General features: G+C 52.5%; 1 protein-coding gene across 1 annotated transcript in view; it reads right to left on the reverse strand.

Moving 5' to 3' along the window:
* Window positions 1-652: 652 nt before the first annotated feature.
* Window positions 653-17,884, reverse strand: part of CLVS1 (clavesin 1) — a 69,430-nt gene continuing 52,198 nt past the window's right edge. Inside the window, exons 4-6 of the mRNA XM_054179248.1 lie at window positions 6,673-6,783; window positions 5,739-5,974; window positions 653-829 (exon numbers count right to left, since the gene is read on the reverse strand). Of these exons, the coding sequence (XP_054035223.1) occupies window positions 742-829; window positions 5,739-5,974; window positions 6,673-6,783 (435 nt within the window). The 3' untranslated portion in view covers window positions 653-741. The remainder of the gene's footprint in view (window positions 830-5,738; window positions 5,975-6,672; window positions 6,784-17,884) is intronic.

The following is a 17,884-nucleotide window of genomic DNA, read 5'->3' on the forward strand; positions in this document are numbered from 1 at the left end:
CTCTCTTGCTTGTTTTAATGCAAACTCCTCCTGTAGAACTTGGAGCACTCTGTGGGTGCTGCTGGTCCTGCCCTCCTCAGCCAGAGAGGCATTTTCAGCTGCCTTTCTTTGAGACACCCTCAACCTGAATGGTTTGGCCTTAGTGGCTTAGCTGTAGTGCTGGGGCTGCAAGCTCTAGGTGAGCAGTTTGCCTAGACCATAGAATTGCTTCAGTTGGAAAAGACCTCTAAGATTAAGTCCAACCATTGCCCTAGGACCACCATGGCCACCAAGCCATGTCCTGAAGTGCCATGTCCATGCTGCATTTCTTGCACATCTCCAGGCATGGTCTCAAAGGTTTCTCCCAGCCTCAACAGTTGTATGGTTCTAACCTTTGCCTCTCTAGGACTGAGCTTCCCCCCTCCCATCCTGAAGCTGGAATCTTCAGGAGCACTGGTGACACTCTCTGGTTTCTTTCACCAGAGAATGCAGCCCCATCATTTCCAGTGTTTTAATGTCACAAATCCAAAGGAACCAGAAAGAAAAGGGAAACAAACTCCTTGTATGTGGCCCAGAGCCCTGCTTCAGCAGCAGCGTCCGTGCCTCTTGGTTGGCTGCGTGGACTGGTGGCTGGTGGCAGTTGTTACTTGCTCTAGAAACATGGAGATCAAGTGAGATGTGTGTGGTGTGTGTGCCCTGTGGGGTTCTGGGAGGGGGGAAGTCTGTTAATGGATCTGCTGTGTGTGCTGGGCAGGTGGGAGCTCAGTCCAGAGCCAGCAGGGGTTGGGTGTTCTCGTTTTCCCCTTGGTCTTCGTGTTTGAGCGTGCCAGCTTCCACCACGGACTGGGACCTGAGAGCAAGAAGAGACACACTCATGGAATCATGGAAGTGTTGCAGCTGGGAAAGCCCTCCCAGACCATGGGGCCCAACCATCAACCCAGCACCACCATGGCCACACGTTTCCTGAACAGCTCCAGGGATGGAGACTCCACCACCTCCCTGTGCCAGTCCCTGACCACTCTTGCAGCAAAGAAATTGTTCCTCATCTCCAACCTAAGCCTCCCCTGGCACAATTTCAGGCCATTTCCTCTCCTTCTTTCACCTGATACTAGAGAGAAGAGACCAAGCTCCACCTGGCTCCAACCTCTTTTCAGGGAGCTGTAGAGGGCAATGTGGTCTCCCCTCAGCCTCCCCACCCCCAGCTCCCTCAGCTGCTCCTCCCCAGCCCTGTTCTCCAGACCTTTCAGCTTTGCTGCTCTTCTCTGGACTCACTCCAGCCTCTCAATGTCCTTGGCACAGTGAGAGGCCCAAAACTGAGCCCAGTATTGAAGGTGCAGCCTCAGCAGTGCCCAGGCCAGGGGCAGAATCCCTGCCCTGCTGCTGCTGGAAGAGAACTGAATTCTCAGCCTCACTTAAGCTGAGGTCCCCTCCCTCCATGCTCCATTTACAGCATCACTCAACCCCCTGTGGTTGTTTTGCTGTTCAGCAAGGATATTTGGAAGTCTGGAGAATCAACATTCTCCAGCTGTTCCTCCAGCAGGTCAGCCACACACTGCAGATGACAGCACTGCAGAGGTATGAGCACCAAGAGCTCAGAGCAGCTGCCTTTGTGTGTGGTCATTTACTGCAGCTCTCTCCAATCCAGTCCAAAACCATGTTAAGAGGAGTGGATGCAGGCCTCCCAGCTCCACTGATTTCAGAAGGCTCTTGAGCTGGAGGGAATGAGCTCACAGGAGCTGATGTCTGTTGGGTATCAGTTTTGTTTCTCATCACAGAATCAGAATCACAGCATCACAAAATGCCAGGGGTTGGAAGGGGCCTCCAGAGATGGACTTCACCCCCGCTGCAAAGCAGGACCACTTGACCAGCACCCACCTGGCTCCAACCTCCTTTCAGGGAGCTGTAAGAAGTGAGGAGGGCTCCCCTGAGCCTCCTTTGCTCCAGACTAACAGAACCACAGCATGCCCAGTGCCTGCCCCCAGCAGCAGTGGTGCCAATGGTGCCCTCATTGCCATCAGGGCTTGGGTTCCACACTGCTTTGTGTCTCTGTTCCATGGCATCGTTCTTCTTTCCACCCCAGCTGGGTTTGTTTCTTTCCCACCCCATCAGTCTCTCTCCCTTCTTCCCTTTGGGAAGGCAGAAGGGTTCCTGGAGAGCCTCTGGCACTGCTCTGGAGGCCAGCCCAGCCCTGACCCCAGACACTGAGACCCAACAATTAGTGTGAGGCAGGCTCCCTGTGTGCACCTCGGGAGAGATGGGGAAGGGTCTCCTGCCCTTCCTGCTCCCTGGACAATCCAATGGATGCAGCCAGGCTCTTGGGCTGAACCCACTTTGCTGTTCCTGTGTCCCTGCTGCTTTCCATCTTTACTGCCTCACCCCTTTCAGACATCACTGAGCTGCAGCTCAATAATCAGAGGGATTCTCACTGGATTTTTGTGACTGTTGGGTTGCTGTTGGGTTTTTTCCCCCCCTCTGGCCATTAAGCCTCATTATGTGGAGTCATCAGCTGGTTTCCTTTGTTTCCCATCTGTTCATACAGAACTTGGGTTCTGGGATTTCTCCCAGGGTGTGAGATAATGCTGCAGATGAGAGAACAATTTCCACTGGTTTGATTCTGCCCCAGTGGGGGCTTCACATGGCTGCTGGTGGGAAAATGACAGTGGCAGTGGTTTTGATTAAAGATTTTCCATATCATAGCAACTGGTCTGAGCTCAGCATCGTGCTGCCAACGAGAGGCAGGGACAACGTTTTGCTCTAAGAGGATTTCCAGTCCTTTCCCCAGCTACACCTCCTCCCCTCTCTGAAGCAAACAAGGACCTCCTTCTCTGACAACAAATACTGTGCACTTTCAAGTGGCAGGGGAAAAGCAGCCTGTGGTAGGAGAGAAGATAATGTTCTGGTCCCATTGCTGTTGAAAGGAGCAGACATTGGACCCTATGGAGGCTTTAAGGGATGGTCCTAGTCTGCTGTGACCACTGGTAGCTACCTGGTATCAGACCTTTCACTCTTCATCAGTTAGGTTAGGCTCACAGAATGGCTGGAAGAAACATTTAAGATCATCAAATCCAACTACTAACCCAGCACTGCCAGGTCACCACTGAACCATGGCCCTCAGCACCACATCTGCACAGCTTTGAAACCCCTCCAGGGATGGGGACTCCACCACTGCCCTGGGCAGCCTGGGCCAGGCCTTGACAACCCTTTTGGGTAGGAAATGCTTCCTCACATCCAACCTAAACCTCCTGTGTCAGGGATGTCTGAGCCTAAAGAGGCGAGGAGGGGGGATATATAAAGACAGGTAAATGCTGGCAGAAGTCTGTAGACCTTTTCACAGTCTTCAGATCTAAATCTGATCTAATCAGTGTAACAAAGCCCACAGCCCTACCTCCTAAGTGTGGGCTTTTACCCCCAGTTAGGCTAAAATGTAATTTCAGGGAGAGAAGAATCAAAGCAAATACTCTTAGGAGAGAATCTGTGGAGGCAGTGAACTTTTCACCTCCAGCAGCTAGTGATGACCAGGGGCTACAAGATCAGCTGGTTCACTTACCCACCCAGTAACCAAATTAGGCTAAAAGTTAGCCCCTGCCTGCCCAGAGGCAAGAGGACAAATTGGATTCATCCCCTCACCCTATTTGTATTAATGCACTTCACTATTAGTGAGCAGATGACAAAAGAAGGCTTTGCCTCCAGGCAGGGGGGTCTGGCTCTGAACTCATTTCCAGGCTGAGGGTCTCCCCTGAGGACATGGTGAGATCCTCCCTTCTCTGCAACTGAGGACCTGACCCTCAGCCAAGATTTACCTGAGAGCAGCTCTGAATGCTTCAGAGGGTCAAAAGCTGAAGGTTTCTCTCTGGAAAGCCACACGACTGGCACGCTCTCAACAGCTCATCATTAATAATAATGGAATCTTTAATTAGCATCTTCCAAAACCATCATGAAGGCCATTAAGAATGGAGGGAGGCTCTTCTCCCTTTCTATTCTGCCCTGGTGAGGCCACATCTGGAATCCTGGGTCCAGTTCTGGGCTCCCCCATTCCAGGAGAGACAGGGAACTGGTGGAGGCTGCAAAGATTCTGAGGGGGCCTCAAGCATCTCTGTGAGGAGGAAAGGCTGAGAGCCCTGGGGCTGTTGAGCCTGGGAAAGAGCCCTGGGGAGCTGATCTCTTCTCCCAAGGAACAAGAGGAAATGGCCTCAAGCTGCACCACATGGGATTTAGGTTGGACACAAGGAACTATTTCTTCCCCCAGGGCAGTGCTGGAGGCCCCATCCCTGGAGGGGTTTCACACTGTGTAGATGTGGTGCTGAGGGCCATGGTTTAGTGGTGACCTGGCAGTGCTGGGCTAAGGGTTGGACTTGATGATTTGAAACGTCTCTATCAACCAAAACGATTCTATGGTTCTGTACTCTCCAGAGGTGCAGCTTTGTTCCTTCAGAGCTGAATGCACCACCGCTGGATCTGAAAATCAGAGCTCATAGGAGAGCAGCTCTGCTGCCTTGGGAGGGCCGGGTGGGGAAGGAGGGAGCAGAAGCAGCAGGAGCAGAGCAGACCGCCCCGAGTTCCCTTTAGAGGGCAGTGGTGCTCATCGTTCAGAAGCATCGTTGCGAGGAGATAAACCTGGCTGCTGACAACGGAGGTCACCAGCAGCAAAGCAGCAGCGAGTCAGGGGGAGCAGCGGTGCTGCTGGGCACACTGCGCCGTGCAGCAGAGCACCTCACTCTGAGACACCTTCTGGAATGCTTTGTGCTGTGGCTCATTAATTTCCCCTTGTTTTCAAGTAATCAAGTGAGTAATTGCAGTTCCACAGAGAGGCTGCCTCACAGAGCTGCTTTTCCTCACAGAATGGTTTGGGTGGGAAGGGACCTTAAAAGATCATCCAGTTCCAACCCCCCTGCCATGGGCAAGGACGCCTCCCACCAGCCCAGGCTGCTCAAGGCCTCATCCAGCCTGGCCTTTAACACTTCCAGGGATGAGGTATCCACAGCTTCTCTGGGCAACCTTTTCCAGTGTCTCACCACCCTCAGAGCAAAGAACTACTTCCTAGTGTTAGGAAGAGTGCTCTAGCTTAAAGCCATCATCCCTTGTCCTACCACCACAAGGGACCAAAAAGCCTCTCTCCATTCCCTCTCCTTCCTCCCACCACTCCACCAGGGTGAGGTGCTCCTTACCATCCCAGTTCAAGAGGGACATGGGTCTATTTGAGAGAGTCCAACAGAGCTACCAGGGTGCTGAAGGGACTGCAGCACTGCCCTGTGAGGAGAGGCTGAGAGCCCTGGGGCTGCTTAGTCTGGAGAGGAGAAGGCTGAGAGGGGATTTAATCAATGTTTATAAATATCTGAGGGCTGGGGGTCAAGGAGGAGGGGACAGGGACAGGCTCTGCTCAGTTGCCCCCTGGGATAGGACAAGGGGCAGTGGAAATAAACTCCAGCACAGGAGGTTCCACCTCAACATGAGGAAGAATTTCCTCACCATGAAGTCCCAGAGCAGGCTGCCCAGAGAGGTTGTGGAGTCTCCTTCTCTGGAGACCTTCAAACCCCATCTGGATGTGCTCCTGTGTGACCTGTGCTGGATTCTGTGGTCCTGCTCTGGCCAGGGGGGTTGGCCTGGATGATCTCTGGAGGTCCCTCCCAACCCCTAACATCCTGTGATCCACATCTGCCATTTTACAGCCGCTCCCCCAGCCGGCTGAGCCCTTTCTGCTCCATTTATTCCAAAGCCGTTTGGGGAGCCAAGTAAGAGAGGATGCCCAGTGCAGCACTGACCTTTTCATGGGTTTGGGGGAGGCCTCCCTCTCCAGGTTGGAGGCAGCATGCTTGACGTGCATGGCGTTGTAGGAGGTGTGGGTGTACTCGTTCTCATCGCTGTAGTCGGGACCCAGCAACGTCCTAGCCCACGTCCCCATGTCGTAGGGAGGGAGAGTCCCCCCGAATTCAGAGGGCAGGCATTCGGGGTGTATTAGCTGGTGAAGGCTGTTCAGGTTGTTACCGTGAAGAAAGATCTTTAACAAAGAGAAAGGAAGCTCCAAGTCATCAAGGGTTCTGTACTTGGTTAAGTGCAATAACAGCAGCGCTAACGAGGTGTGGAGCTGCGGCTTCAGGGGGGGATTGCTGAACCATGGGCAGGCAGGACAAGGGGGGATAGATTCAGGGGGTGCAGCTGAGGAACAGGGCTGAGCACTTCTGAAAACCACGATTTGCTTGCTTCTGGCACATGACACTTCCACTTCCTTAAGCACCATTACCAGGAATAACGCCTGGCTGCTGCTACTGACAGAGGATAGAGAGTGGAAGCTTCCCTCGCTGCAGCTGACCTCAGCCAGGCTGATCACCCCTCCCATTCTCTCTGTTCCGGAGCATATCCCATTAAAATACAGACTCACAGAGTCATGGAGGTTGGAAAAGGCCTTTAAGACCATCAAGTCCAACCATCAGCCCAACACCACCCCGCCCACCAACCCAACATCCCCTACACTTTGGTCCTTAAGAGCAACTTTCTGGTCCCTGGTTGCTATTGATTCAACTCAGATCATTGCAAGCTCTTGAGTTTTACTAACAGCAGCAAATCTCTGAAGCCATTTGAAAAACAGAAAAAATGGAGAGAGCAAATCAGGAAGAGAGAACATCAGCACAAAAAGAGAGCAGGCAGCTACTCAGCTACTCCAGCTTCCTCTCCCCCACCCCGCGGCCAGCTAATTACCCTTTTCCTTGTCTTGTCTTTGAGGAAGGGTTTGATTAGGGTGTACAGGGCGTGGATGTACCAGGGCTGGTTGACAAAATGGACTCCTCCAAAACGGGCAGGGAAGCTGTCCTGTGGAAAGAGAAGACATGGAAAGGGAAAGAAAAGAGAGAGAAAGAGAGAAAGAACGAGAGAAAGAGAAAGCGAAAGAGAAAGCGAAAGAGAAAGTGAAAGTGAAAGAGAGAGAGAAAGAGAAAGAGAGAGAGAAAGAGAAAAAAAGAAGAGAAAAAGAAAGAAAGAAAAGAAAGAGAAAAAGGAAGAAAAGAAAGAGAAAAAGAAAGAAAAGAAAGAAAAAGAAAGAAGAAAAAGAAAGAAAATAAAGAGAGAAAAGAAAGAGAAAGAGAAGAGAAAGAGAGAAAAGAAAGCAAAAGAGAGAAAGAGAAAGAGAGAAAGAGAAAGAGAAAGAGAGAAAGAGAAAGAGAAAGAGAGAAAAGAAAGAGAGAAAGAGAAAGAAAGAGAAAGGGAAAGCAGTCAGTGGGTGCAGTGCTTACAGCAACAGTCAACGGCAGGAGAGGCAAGGGAAGGAGTCTGCCTCTTGCCATCTGCAAAGGAGCCCTGGGTTTGCTGGGAGGGGGTAAGGTGGAGAAAGAAATCATAGACTCATAGGCTGGTGGGGGTTGGAAGAAACCTCTGCAAATCATCCAGTCCAACCCCCCTGCTGAAGCAGAGTCATCCACAGCAGCTTGCCCAGGACGGCAATGGCCAGGAGGGGCTGGAATCTCTCCAGAGGAGACTCCACAACCCCTGTGGGCAGCCTGCTGCAGGTCTGCATGGGCCCCCTCCCGGGCAGGCACAGCCCGGGCAGGCGCAGCCCCATCTCCCCTGCGCGCACCGCCACAGCCCTTCCTGAGCATTTGAAGTAGGCTTCCCAGCCTGAGCAATTTTTAACTCCATCGTGGCATCTGACTTGGCCAGGATGGGAAGTGGGGGGAGGGGGTGGCGGTGGGGGGGGTGTTGATGAGCATCTCTCCCTCGAGGGGAAGCTTTCTAATGTCCCATTGTGCAGCGCCAGGCGGAGCCCCCGGTTCCCACGCACACGGCCGCACGCAGCTCACCTCTTCACCCCTCGGCCTCCCTGCTCAAAGCGCCCGCACAATGGCTGACCTTTCGGGGTGAGCAAGCAGCGTGCCTCGGGGAGGAGGATGGGTGGGAAATGCTGATAAGTGAAGGTGCAGGGAGGGAGCACCATGGCAGCACCATGGAAACTGCCGGAGCCCGGCGCGGGCTGCGCTCAGTCCCCTGCCATCAGCATGCAGGTAGCGTCCCGAGGGGAGGAGGTGTTTGCAAGGGTGTCCTGCTCTGCTCAGCCTGCTTAATGAAAAGAGGAGGTTGCTGGTGGGGCTTTAAAGGTTATTGCATGTTGGGGGGGTGGTATTTTGCACCTCCACTCTCAGCTGACAAATGGCAGGCGGGCAGGGAAGAGCCAGGCAGGGTTTGCGTGTTGGTGACCCTGCTCCTGCGGGGGGAATTGGGAGTGGGATTGTTAAAAGCTAGGCTCTAAACAAAATCAATTAGTGCTGTTAACCACTGCAGCCCAAAGCTGCCATGTTCCTTAGCTGACCTCCCTCTCCCTTGTTAGTTCTGTTTCCACAGACAGGCATTGCTCCCATCCTGCTGGCCATCAAGCATGGTTGAAAGCCCAGGTGGTGAAAGAGTTGAGGCAGAGAGGAAAATGACACCGAGGCAAATCCACCAGGATCTAAAAGGTGGATGAAAGGGGAGAGACACAGAATCCCAGCATGGTGAGGGTTGGTTGGGACCTCTGGAGGTCATCCAGTGCAACCCCCCTGCTCCAGCAGGGACACCCACAGCAGCTTGCCCAGGATCACAATGGCCTGGGGGGTTGGAATCCCTCCAGAGAAGGAGACTCCACAACCTCTCTGGGCAGCCTGCTCCAGGGCTCTGATAAACCTCATTCCCATCCAGTGCTCTGCCCACTCTTCACATCTTCAATTGCTTTCCTCCCACACAGGAATGAAAATGTAAAGAATTGGGGTGGGTTGGCTCAAAATAGTCTAAAAATATGCATTAAGGAATACTAGAATGTTCCATATTTGCCTTTTTATGGGTTGTTTTAATTCTCTATTTCTCAGGCCAGCTGCCAGCCCACAAGCTGTGTCTCTAAGGGGGAAGTTCTCCCTTGCAACCCACACACTAGCAGTGAGAGCAGGGCTGCTGTCTGCCCTCTGAAGGGAGACTCTGATGAAGCTGTCCTCCTCCTGCCTGTGCTCCTAACCCCTGTGGCTCAGCACGTCAAGACAGAGCATAATCAGGTCTGTTCCTTCAGGGCTTTGGGACTCAGGCAGGTTCATTCCCCCCCACAATTAAGCACAGGGTCTCCTGGGGCTTTCTCTCACCTTCCTTCAGAGCAGCAGAGGCTGAGCACAGCTGGTGAGGATGTGGGGTAGGTTTGTGAGCTGACAAGGAAAATCCCCTTACACACCTGCCTGGTAGAGCTTCTGTGCTGCTTCAAGGTCACTTCCCCCCCGCTGGATTTAGCACTTCTGTAGGTACTCCACTGCCTCCAACCACCCAGGGCAGACTGGCAGGACTCTGTGGCTGTGCTCTTTAGTACTGGCCATGGATAGTCCTAGCAGCCACCTCAAACCACGCTCAGGTAATGCTTGAGAGCAACCCCAGGCACTAAGTGATGGTTTTCCTTTTGCCACTTACACCTCAGACAGGTCAGGGACCTGAGACCGTTCCAAATCTCAATACTGGATGATCTGTACCTGACTAGAGGGTAACCAGGCCACCACACAGCAGGCCAAGCAGTGTGACATCCTATTTTAGCTCCCAATAAACTGAGAGCTGAGCTTTTCAAGGGTGACACATGCTCTGCTGAGGTGCTCATTCGTGACAGAGACAACTCCATTGCTGCTGGAATATTCACTAGAGCTGAGCCACAGGGCTCTGACTGACAGGCAGTGGAACAGGCTGCCCAAGGAGCTGGTGGAGTCACCATCCCTGGAGGTGGTCAAGAAAAGTGAGGACATGGCACCTGGGGACATGGGTTAGTGGCCATGGTGGTGGTGGGTTGAAGGTTGGACTAATTGATCCCAGGAGGCTTTCCCCAATGGGAACAATTCTATGATTCTGTGATGGCAGCTGCTGCAGATCACAGCAGCTTCAGCTGAGAAACAACTACAGAGAGTTTGAGCCAGCATCCAGGAAAAGCATTGACCAACACAACTGTGAAGTGAAGCCCAGAGTGACTGTTGTTTTTTCACCCTGAACCTGATGATTACAGCAAACCAGAGCCTCAAATGCCCATCCCATGCAAAAGCCACACCTTCAGTTGCTTTCCTCCCACATGGGAATGAGAATGGGAAGGTCTGAAACCTTTCAGAGAACAGTCTGAAAACAAGTACATAACTAATGAAGTGTTGGGATGCTGAGTATTTGCCTCGTGGGGTTTGCTTTATTTCTCTGTTTGCCAAGCCAGCTGCCAGCCCACAAGCTGCATCTCTAGGGGAGAAGCTCTGGGCTCCTTTGCTCTTTGGCAGCTGTCCCAGGTTGTACCACAGCAGCAAGGTCAGTGCAGAAGATACAGAGGCTGAGTCTGAAGCAAAGAACAGTAAAGGAATGAGAGATGGGAAGCAAGGGAATAACTTCAAGACACAGAGATTTATGTTCACCTGGAAAAAAAAAAAGAAGGAGAAGAATAGTTTTGTCTTTCCCCTGGAAGGCAGAGACCATATTAATCAGAGGCTGTGATGGGAAATGTCAGACAGACTTCAGCTGCAAGGGGAAGCTGGGGTTTTGTAGAACATGTTGACCAACCTTAATGACAAGGCATTAGGCAGGAAGGTCTGAAAGCTGAGGATTAGAGGAGCTAGCCAGAGGTTTCAGCTGGAGAGAGGCAATGCCTTCAAACCAGAGAAGGGCAGCTTGAGACTGGGTGTTAGGAACAGGTTCTTTGATGTGAGGATGGTGGAACACTGGAACAGGTTGCCCAGGGAGGTGGTTGGAGGTCCCATCCCTGGAGATGCTCAAGGTGAGGCTCAACAGGGCTCTGGCAACCTGCTCTAGTGGAGGATGTCCCTGCTGACTGCAGGGGGGCTTGGACTGGATGCCCTTTGGAGGTCCCCAAACCCATTCTATGATTCTCTGGACTGGCAGAGTGCCTCTGGAGCAGGCTGAGGAGAAGGATGAACTTTCCTATATGGAACAAGAATTTGATGTCTGCCCAACAGAGATTGCAGAGTCCATAAGCTAGCTTGTGGCTGGTACCTCAGGAGGCTGTTACAGGAGAGGCCCTCACACCATGGCTTCATTTAAAGGCAGCTGCTTCCTTTCCATGCTGAAGGCACAGCCCCCAAAATGCACAAAGGCAACAGCCACCAAAGAGCTCTTTTTTTTTCCCCCTTAATTTATTTTCCCAGCATAACTTTCTGCTCACTGTTGTTGTTCCTTGCCCTGTGAAGCACAAGCAGCTCAGTTTGACCTTCACCCCTCAGTGCACCTGCCTTTGGAAGGCTGTCAGTTAGAGCAAGGACAAAGACCAGCTTTTCATTTTATTATATATATAGATTTCTTCTTTTTTTTCCCCCTCCCCCAAACCCAAAGAAATTTGATATGGGAATCATCCAGACACTGTTTGGAACCTCAACACACCAATCCTGCAGAAGTCCCTAATTAGAGCAGAGCTGTCTTGGATAGGAAAGCTCCCATCTGGAGGTCTGCCTTGGCAGCTTCCAGGAAGATGTATGAGACGTTTCCCACACCCTGCTCAGTGTCTCTGCTGCTTTCCCTGGGGCAAGGTGAAAGCAGCTGAAATTGATTTTCTGCTGGAGAGCTTTTGCTTTCAGGAATTCTCTTCTGATTCCTCGTGGCTTGTGATTCCTTGGGAAGGTGCAGTTTATAATGAGGTATGGTTTTGTGGAGCCTACTGTGAGAAGGAGCCTGGGAGTGTGGAGCCTTTGCTTAACCTGATTCCTTCTTAAAGATTACCCAGTCCTGAGGATTCAGTTACCTTTGCTTCCAGTGGTAGAAATGAAATGCAGCACACAGGAATAGGTCTAATTATTTGTGGGCACTGCCATTACCTGATCTACAAAGCAGACTGGACATGCTGGCACGCTGCTCAGAGATGAAATAATGAGAGGAAATGGCCCCAGGATGAGGGGAAATGGCCTCAAGCTGTGCCAGGGGAGGGTTAGGTTGGAGGTTAGGAACGATTTCTTTGCTGCAAGAGTGGTCAGGGACTGGCACAGGCTGCCCAGGGAAGTGGTGGAGTCCCCATGCCTGGAGGTGTGCAAGAATTCCATGTCCATGGCACTTGGGGCCATGGTGGGGTTGGGCTGATGCTTGGACATGAGGATATTAAAGGTCTTTTCCAACCAAAACAATTCTTTGATTCTAAGTGTCTCCAAGCTTGCAGATCAGAGGGAAATACTGTGGAGATCTCCTGTGAAGGGAAACCTGAAGTGATCCTGGGGCTGCAAACCCTCAGCACGTTGGAATGAATGCCACAATAGCAGCCAACCATCATTGTTGGAAGAGACCTTTCAGATCATCAAGTCCAGCCCTTAACCCAGCACTGCCAGGTCACCACTGACCCTTGGCTCTCATCTGTATGGCTTGCAAATACCTCCAGTGCTGAGTACAGGAGGACAATCCCTGCCCTGCCCATGCTGGCCACACTGCTCCTGATCCAGGCCAGGATGCTGTTGGCCTTCTTGGCCTCCTGGGCACATGTGGGCTCATTTTCAGCTGGCTGTTGACCAGCACCCCCAGGTCCTTTGCCACCAGACAGTTTCCAGTTGCTCTGCGCCGAGCCTGGAGCATTTATGGGGCTGTTGTAGCCTGAATCCAGGACCTGGCACTTGGCCTTGTTGAACCTCCTGGCCTTGACTCATTGATCCAGCCTGTCCAGATCCCTCTGTGTAGATCCTTCTACTCTCAAGCACATCAACACTGCCACCCAGACTGGTGTCCCCTGCAGACTTACTGAGGGTGCCTTGATCCCCTCATCCAGACCATTGGTACAGACATTAAACAACACTGGTCCCAGCACTGAGCCCTGCAGAGCACCACTTGTGAGTGGCCAGCAGCTGGATGCATCTCCATTCCCCACAAGGATGGAGCAGGCAGTCTCACAGTGTGCACCAGGAGAGAAGGTAAAGCATCCCCCCCACCCCCCAAGGCTACAGCTTCAGCTTCTAGTTTTAACTCAGCTGCTGAGAGGTGAAGCCTCAGCTAGGGAAATCCTGCAGGCAGGAGGCAGTGGGAGGGCTGGGGACCACTGGGACCTGAGGCTGGGATGCTCCTGTGCCTCTCTGAGCAGTCCCAGGGGCTGTGGGAGCCAGGGCTGGTCCCAGCTGCCTGCTCTGGTGGCTGCTCTGAGCCCAGGCACGTTTCAGATCTGTGTCTGGACAAGCTGCTCCTCCTTCCCTTATCTTCCATTATTTATTTTTGTGCTCCCCTGTGTTTCTGAGGGTTACAAGAGGAGTGTTGCCAGTGGCAATAACTGCAAACTCGTTTGCTTCTACCTTGGCATGCCCTCAGAGGACTCAGGGCTCGGAGAGAGCTGCAGAGTGGGGGCAAAACCATTAGAGGGGGGAGGGAAAAAGACATTAGTGGCAGCCAAATGGCAGCTCTGACCTGCCTGAGTACAACCTTAACAAGAATCAGGGAGATCAGGGAGAAACTCATTAACTGGGGGGTAAGCTGTGGCCATAACTGCTCACACCTAAACATTCCTTCCCCCAAAGCAAACAGCAGCCAAACCCAAAGCTGGAGCAAAAGCCCAGGTAAAGAGGAGTGCTTGGCTTTTGCACCTCCTGCATGGTATTGCTTTCACACCCCTTGCCCTTGTGTGCAGAGGAGCACAGGCTGGAGTTCTGCTGTCAGGGCAGTGGGACTGAAAAATGAGCACTGGGATGTGTCTTCTCCTGGAGATGCTTGGTGGTGTTTGTTGTCTCTCCTGCCACACTTGCTAAACCCAGGCATTTGCAGTGGGTTTCTCCCAGTCATTACTGAGCATCAGTGAGGTCCTGGAGAGCATCTGTTCATGGGTGTTGGCAGATGGCACCAATAAATCAGGTTAGAGAACACAGATTTGCTCAGTAAACTTTGATTTGTCCTGATAGGATCATGCTGTCACATCATCTGGCCTGACAAAATCACTTGTGACCTTGGGGCAAAAGGGGGATTTTTCTGCACTGCCTTTTTCCTTTTGGTGAGAAACCCTTAGCTGAAGCAGCTTGGAAGAACTTGGGCACAGGGAATTTCCCAGAGGCAGCAGCTTTGCAGCCAGTCCCTGGTGCTGCTTTTTCACTTGCTGTGCCCTCCCTCCTGTGGATTGCCAAGTGGTTTTACACACCTGAGGTACAGACTGAGGCTCCCTCCAGGAAAAACCAAACCCAAAAAGAGAGGAATAAATGATACTGAGAGAGAAGCTTCATCCAGGAGCTTGGCTGAGGAGAAGCACAGAGAACAGATAAATGGTGTTCAGCCTGGAGAAGAAAAGGCTCCAGGGAGAGCTTATTGCAGCCTTTCAGAATGTAAAGAGGCTGAGAAGAAAGCTGGGGACAGACCTTTTTTCAGCAGGGCCTGTTGTGACAGGACAAGGGGTGATGGTTTGAGCTGACAGAGGAAGATTTGGACTAAGGGGAACAATTCTGGTTTTCAGTGAGGGTGCTCAGGGTGCCAGGAGAGGTGCCCCAGCCCTGGAACCATTCTAGGTCAGGTTGTGTGGGGCTCTGAGCAACCTGCTCTAGATGCAGATGTCCCTGCTGGCTGCAGCAGGGCTGGACTAGATAGCCTTGGAAGGTCCCTCCCAACCCAAAGCATTCCATGATTCTAAGAGTGGAATTCCAAAGGTGATTAAAGCCCAGGAACCCAAAGAGCACAGGAACACTGATTTGGAAGCAGCCCATCCATGGATGTGAGCAGGATGCCCCCAGTGTGCTCCAGATTAGGTTGGATTAGGTGAGGCCAGAGCAGGGAGCTCCTGGTGGAGCAGGAAGAATCATAGAATCAACCAGGTTGGAAAAGACCTCAGAGATCATCCAGTCCAAGCTGTCACCCAACACCTCCTGACTAACTAAACCATGGCACCAAGTGCCACATCCAGTCCCCTCTTGAACACCTCCAGGGATGGGGACTCCACCACCTCCCTGGGCAGCACATCCCAATGGCTAACAACTCTCTCTGGGAAGAACTTTCTCCTCACCTCCAGCCTAAACTTCCCCTGGCACAGCTTGAGACTGTGTCCTCTTGTTCTGGTGCTACTTGCCTGGGAGAAGAGACCAACCCCCACCTGGCTACAACCTCCCTTCAGGTAGTTGTAGAGAGCAAGAAGGTCTCCCCTGAGCCTCCTCTTCTCCAGGCTAAGCAACCCCAGCTCCCTCAGCCTCTCCTCACAGGGCTGTGCTCCAGACCCCTCCCCAGCTTTGTTGCCCTTCTCTGGACACATTCAAGAGTCTCAATGTCCTTCTTAAACTGAGGAGCCCAGAACTGGACACAAGAATCAAGGTGTGGCCTAACCAGTGCTGAGCACAGGGCAGAATGAGCTCCCTGCTCCTGCTGGCCACACTGTTCCTGATGCAGGCCAGGATGCCCTTGGCCTTCTTGGCCACCTGGGCACACTGCAGGCTCATGTTCAGCTGCTGTCAACCAGTCCCCCCAGGTCCCTTTCTGCCTGGCTGCTCTCAGCCCCTCTGACCCCAGCAGAGGGAAAGTCAGACACTGAGCTCAGGGGGGTGGTGGGCTGAGTCCCAGGAACAAGCAGCAGCAGAAGAAAGGACATGAATGAGCTGGAGGCTATTTTTCAGAGCTAGTTTGGAACTTGCTATGATCTCTGCAGCCAGCTCAGGCAAACCAGGCTGAACTGTCTCCAGGGTCCTGGTTTCTGGTGTAAACTGTGGCTCAGAAGCTTGCTTCTCCCCAGCTCTCCCAGGCGAGGTGGCTGCAAGCTGAGTCGCTTCTATTCCTGCATCTCACCCAACAGGAACGTCTGAAACGAGCCATGGGGGAAGGGGAGAGCAGCAGGAAGAGCATCAAAGCTGAAAGCAGTTTAGGGCTTAATTAGAAGCTGTAAAATGTGCAAGCCTGGCCTGGAGGTGTTGCTGGCTGAAGCGTGTGAACACAGGTCAGCTGTGATGCTTTGCTCTCCCCGGGATACCAAGCCCTTGGCTGGCTGTGACCTACAAGCTCTTGGTTGCTTCTCACCACCAGCAAGGCTCCATGCAGTGGCAGCTTTCCAAGAGAAGTGATGCCCCTCCAGCCCTCCCCCTGACACCAGCACTTGCAGCAGTGCTGCTGGCCTCCAGCTGAGCTGGGGGTGGGCTGTGGGGGCTGAGCTGCTCTCGGTGTTGTGTGTCTGATAAGGAAGTTGTTGGGTTATTTCCCTTTAGCCAGACATTAGTGTGGGACCTTGTGAAGAAAAAGTGGCCCCCAGCACCATGAGCACATGCAGCAATGGGAGTAAGGCAGTGTAGAACCGCAGAACGATTCAGAGCTTTAAGCTCATCAAGTCCAACCCTTACCCCAGCACTGCCAGGTCACCACCAACCCATGGCCCTCAGCACCACATCTCCACAGCTTTGACACCCCTCCAGGGATGGGGGCTCCACCACTAGCCTGGGCCAGGGCTTGACAAGCCTTTGGGGGGAAGAAATTTTCCCTTGTGTCCAACCTAAACCTCCTCTGGTGCAACTTGAGGCCGTTCCCTCTTGTCCTTGTGCTTGTTCCTTGGCAGAAGAGACCAAGTTCCACCTGGCTCCAACCTCCCATCAGGGAGCTGTAGAGAATGAGAAGGTCTCCTAGAGAGTGAGAAGGTCTCAATGATGAGTTAGACTGAAGCTGTCAGACTTTTCCTGCCTTCCCCTTGCTCAGCCACCTTCCACACTCACTGCTGCCTGATCCCTGGCTCCTCAGGGCTTCGGCTCGCAGCTTCCATTTAAAGCTGAAGCTTTTACCATCTTTAAAATATGCCACAGGATTTATTACAGCCTGAGAGGCAGGAAGGTTAGGCTTATTTATGAGATGCTTTGCCACAAAACCCATATTATGAGCATAAATGGCAGCAATAAACAAAAGAAAATAACCTGTTCAGAGGAGAGGAAAATCTATATCATTAACTCCCTGCATTGACCTGTTGTTCCAAGAATGAAGGATTTCCTTGCTACCAGGAATGTGCTGCCTGAACAGAAGTCATCAGAGAGGCTGCAGTCCCTGCTAACTGCCACAGTATTTCACACATGCCCTGATGCATATTAATCAGACATATTAGTTCAACACTTGAAGGTGTCCAGAGGAGGGCAAGGAGGCTGGGGAGAGGTCTGGAGCACAGCCCTGTGAGGAGAGGCTGAGGGAGCTGGGGTTGCTTAGCCTGCAGAAGAGGAGGCTCAGGGGAGACCTTCTTGCTCTCTCCAGCTCCCTGAAGGGAGGTTGTAGCCAGGTGGGGGATGGTCTCTTCTCCCAGGCAGGCAAGCAGCACCAGAACAAGAGGACACAGTCTCAAGCTGTGCCAGGGGAAGTTCAGGATGGATGTTAGGAAGAAGTTCTTCACAGAGGGAGAGATTGGCCATTGGAATGTGCTGCCCTCACCATCCCTGGAGGTGTTTAAAAGGAGACTGGATGAGGCACTTGGAGCCATGGTTTAGTTGTCATGAGGTGTTGGCTGACAGGTTGGACTGGATGATCTCTGAGGTCTTTTCCAACCTTACTGAATCTGTGATTCCATGAATCCCACTTATGCCCATCAACTTCATGGAAACCCCTCTGTTGCTCCAGTCCCTAACTGGCACAGGAGGGCAGCAGAGCTGGGGCAAGGGTCTGCCTTGGCACTGCCCCCTGGACAGCTGCCTGGCAGTGCTGGGTGCTTTCTGGCAGGCAGTCAAGAAAGCCTGCTGGAAATCCAGCAATTTGGAAAACCCTTGGAGACTGCAACCAGGCCCAACACAAGTCTGCAAGCACCAGAGAGAAGCTCATAGCCCAGCTGGGCACCTTGCAGGGGCCTGGCATGGGACTGCAGGTGACAGCCAGGTCTGGGTTTAATGTTGTGGAGTGACTCTGGCACCAGTGATGGAATCACAGAATGGCTTTAGTTGGAAGAGACCTTTAAGACCACCAAGCCCAACCATCAACCTAGCACTGACCCATGTGCCTCAGCACCACATCTGCACAGCTTTGAAACCCCTCCAGGGATGGGGACTCCACCACT

The sequence above is a fragment of the Dryobates pubescens genome, chromosome 3 (assembly GCF_014839835.1).
Source record: "Dryobates pubescens isolate bDryPub1 chromosome 3, bDryPub1.pri, whole genome shotgun sequence".
NCBI lineage: Eukaryota > Metazoa > Chordata > Aves > Piciformes > Picidae > Dryobates > Dryobates pubescens.